We start from the raw sequence: 3,688 nt of genomic DNA on the forward strand, positions 1-3,688 counted from the left end.
GAGCCTAAGGGTCGACGGTGATGGATGAACAGAGTCCTCCCTGGACGCCGGCCATGGACGGAAGAGAAGGGGAGAAGAAGAAGGAAGGAAGTTGTCTTCTGTGATCTCTGACCTTCCTCTGAGCTTACGTAGACCATTGGAATAGAATATCTTTGGCCAATTTTGCTGTCTGTCTAACTCAGCCTCCTACGGGGGGGTCACAGATCTCCCCATAGTGTCTGAGCCAGCAGAGTGCAGGTGCAGCCTTGAAGCCTCAGTAGTTAGAAAAACATTCCACTGTCTTATCAGCCTAGCAGAACACACTGTTGCTAGCTACAAGAAAGCTTACTGAAGGAAAAAAAACCAGGAAAAAGAAAAATTGGCTTCATCCTGGCTCAAACCAGGACACCACCAGATCCAGTCCCCCTCCCCAGGTTGCAGATCAACAGACTTCTGCACACAAACTCCAAGACAAGCTTAGCTACAGCCCATCTAGCCTAGTATGTACCACCACCCATGCCTGAAGCAAAAAGGAAACCATTCAAGGTGTGGAGAACACCCTCCCTCCCCCCATCCCCCACTCCAGAATAAACTGTCCTTATGAACCAGAGTTGGAAACAATCAATCATTGTTAAAGCTGAAGCCATTCCTTGTATCCATCTGTGATCCAGGATGCTGTCTTCATCCCACAAGCCCATGGTGCTCCCTCTTGGACAGAGAATTTCCTCTTGGCTCTTGCTCAAGGAATTGCTGACTTTTCTTCCAGACAAATAAAGCAGAAGAAGGACCATCCACAAGCTGAGTCCAATCCTCCTGGGGACACTGCACTTACCTGAAGACACTGCTCAGACACACAGAGAGAGAAGGGAAGGCAACATCCCGGTGAGGCTGCTCCTTACCTTATGTACACTTTTGGGGTTTTCCAGCCAAGCATAATACATTTCCTCCACGTAGTTTGAACTAGTCCCACTCAGAAAGGGCTCAGCAGCCACCGGTGCACTGTAGCACCGGATCTGTCGGAACGTCCTGGGTGCTGCTGGCCTGTGTTGGGAAAGTGTCTTTACAGTCTGTGAGGCCGTCAACGGCCTCAGCTTTGCTGCACAAGTCCTTAAGTGAAGCATCTTAGTCCTGTCCCCTCACGTCAGTTCCTGTTGGGCAAGATGGGAAAAGTGGGTCAGGAATTATTGCAGGAGAGCACAGACCATCCACCTTTGGCCCCAGCAGGCCAGAGCTCAGAGAAATGAGCTTAGGATCAGTTTTTAATTTGGATTATTCCAACCACCCCATCCCACAGTTGAGCCCCTGATGGCTGAGAAACAGATTTTGCTCAAGAATTACAGTGCAACCAGATTCGTCCCCCGTCCCTGCCATCCCCTCATGTGCCCTGACAAGCAAATCCACTTGGTCGGAACCCCGTGATGGCCTCAAATGAGCTGCTGCACATCAGAGCCATCTGCAGCTTCTTCCATCAGCACCTTGGTACCAAGCCTGGAGTTCTGGAAGGTGAAACACAGCCCAGATGAACAGCGTGAGGTGCCGAGTTTCCTGGTTCTTCCTTCTTAATCTCTCAGCCAAGAACATCTATTCCTTTTCCAGTAATAAATCCAGTAAGTATTCTTTGATTTTTTTTGTTTGTTTAATTCTTTCTCTGAGAATCCTCTTCTTGTCTGTTTGAAACAGGAAAATCCCTCAGATTCCCACAGGAGTGGGAGACTTTAGCCCCATCAAATTCCCATCTGTGGGGGTGTCGTAAGAGCTTAAAGAAAAGCACTTCAAAGCACCATGCCCAGAGGGTGCTGGAAAAAATATGTTACTAGCTGGATTTTAATGCTGAACATCATCTTGTCTTTCACATAGAGCTGATGAAGTCCAGCAAGGCATGATCCTCCAGGTCCGTGCAAGCCACAAGTGTACAATTCCCATCATGCTGGCCCAGCATAGAAGCTTCTTCCACCGGTCTCTCTCTCATGTAGAAGCTCTTGGCTTGATTTTTATCTTGTTACTCACCCTGTAGCCACTCTGTTGAGCTAAGGTCTTCTTCTTGCCCCTTCACGTTCCATGCACCAGGATCAAGCTGGGAAGAAATTGTCTACAGGGAAGACCCCTCAAACTAGAGGACTGATGATGCACCTGAGATGTGGGGTCCAGGACAGATGGCTTCGTCACTTCTCCTTCAAAGCTCAAATCCAAGAAGGCAAATGCAGCTAAAAAAGCCAGACAGAGGCTCTCCCCTGTCCAGAGAACCCAGAAAAGCAACTGTGAGCTGGCATAGGATCTCTCAAAGGACACCCAGCAACATCCACCTTGAGGCTCTTGGTGGGGGGCAGCCCTGCACAGATGGGCAGGCCTGGGGTTAACCATGGTCCTGGTTATGCACATCCAGCTGACAGCCACAGCTCAAGGGAATGCGCTGGAGCAAGATTACCTCAGGGAAGGTGATGGCACTTGGAGACAGCTCTTCTTGGATGTGCCCTTTCCACCCAGCTCCTCCTGCAAAAGGCAGGCCCTTAGGCTGGAGGTGACCCAACTGGCCAGTTTCCATATCCCAACCAGTTTAACAAGGAGCAGCCCAATGTCAAAGCAGATACTTTGCATTCACCATATTAAAATTAAGTTTCACAGCGGACTGGAAAACAAAAACCCACACCTTAATTACCAGCATTTTAGCAGCTGGGTTTCCAGATCTACCTTGCTGAATCCAGGTCTGGCTCGGCACCAGCTACACTTCCTGCCACAAAACTCAACATTTTGGTCCCAAGAGCCTGAGGGAGACCCGGGATTGCTCTAATTCAGCCAAAGAGTTTTACAGATTCACTCAAGGGATGAAGGGAAAGACCACTTGTGCTTCTCTGCTTGCTCCCTTCTGCCCACTGTAATGGACAAGAACAGGCCAGCAGGAGTGGCAACACTAGATATTTTCCCACCTTTCCCTCCTCAGATTTAAGCAGCAGAACACGTGCAGGTATTTTGGAGGACTGACTGAAGCGGGTGCTGGTGCTCAAGCACACGTGGCCAGGGAAGAAGCTTTAGAGGAAAGCAGCAGCAGCTCTGGCTTTGGTGTCTGGTTTCGGTGCCACCCCTCAGCAGCATCCCAGTGACCCCTCTGGAGAACAGCTGGTTTAATGCCAGGGTTTGACCCAAACCCAGCAGAAGCAGGAGGGCCTCTCAAAGGGTCACTGTCCCAGAGGTGTGGGAGCCTCTGCAGACCAGGGCAAGCTTGAAACAGGGATGTGTTTGAGATAAATCCAAGCAGTGCAGGATGACCAGGAGGAAGGACGAAAGAAACCAAGGCCATGATACAAGGGTCACACGATTCACCCACACCAGTCACGGGTACCCAGGCCTTGAGGAGGGGTGACCTGGGCTCCGTGGCCGGGCCCTAGCGTCGACAGCCAACTTCACCGGGAGGTCAAACTACCGGAATATTCACCACAGATAAATGCTGGGATGGGCAGGAACAGGCCGTTAAGCAGATTAAGGGACTAAATTTGACTTCTGGCAGGCAGAATCCGTGACACCAGCCCCGGAGGCAGTTAGCTGGGAACTGCGCGCTTCTTTTTTTTTTTTTCTTTTTCTTTTTTTTTGTGGGGGGGAGGGGGTTTCCAAACCCCACAAAAGTGCGGGCTGCTGGCCTTGCCCCTCCAGCACCAGGCACCTTCGGGGCCGCGACAGCCGAGGTCCCCGGGACAGCCGGAGGCGGGCACTGACC

The 3,688-nt window shown here is 50.9% G+C and overlaps 1 protein-coding gene across 2 annotated transcripts in view; it reads right to left on the bottom strand.

Moving 5' to 3' along the window:
* The window catches only part of OGDH (oxoglutarate (alpha-ketoglutarate) dehydrogenase (lipoamide)), a 33,488-nt gene extending 32,388 nt beyond the window's left edge, over positions 1–1,100 (bottom strand). For both annotated transcript variants that reach the window (XM_010000309.1, XM_010000385.1), the window contains exon 1: positions 879–1,100. In XM_010000309.1, the coding sequence (XP_009998611.1) occupies positions 879–1,100 (222 nt within the window). The remainder of the gene's footprint in view (positions 1–878) is intronic.
* Between the last annotated feature and the right edge of the window lie 2,588 nt (positions 1,101–3,688).

Source organism: Chaetura pelagica, unplaced genomic scaffold, assembly GCF_000747805.2.
Source record: "Chaetura pelagica isolate M959 unplaced genomic scaffold, ChaPel_1.0 scaffold290, whole genome shotgun sequence".
Taxonomy (NCBI): Eukaryota; Metazoa; Chordata; class Aves; order Apodiformes; family Apodidae; genus Chaetura; species Chaetura pelagica.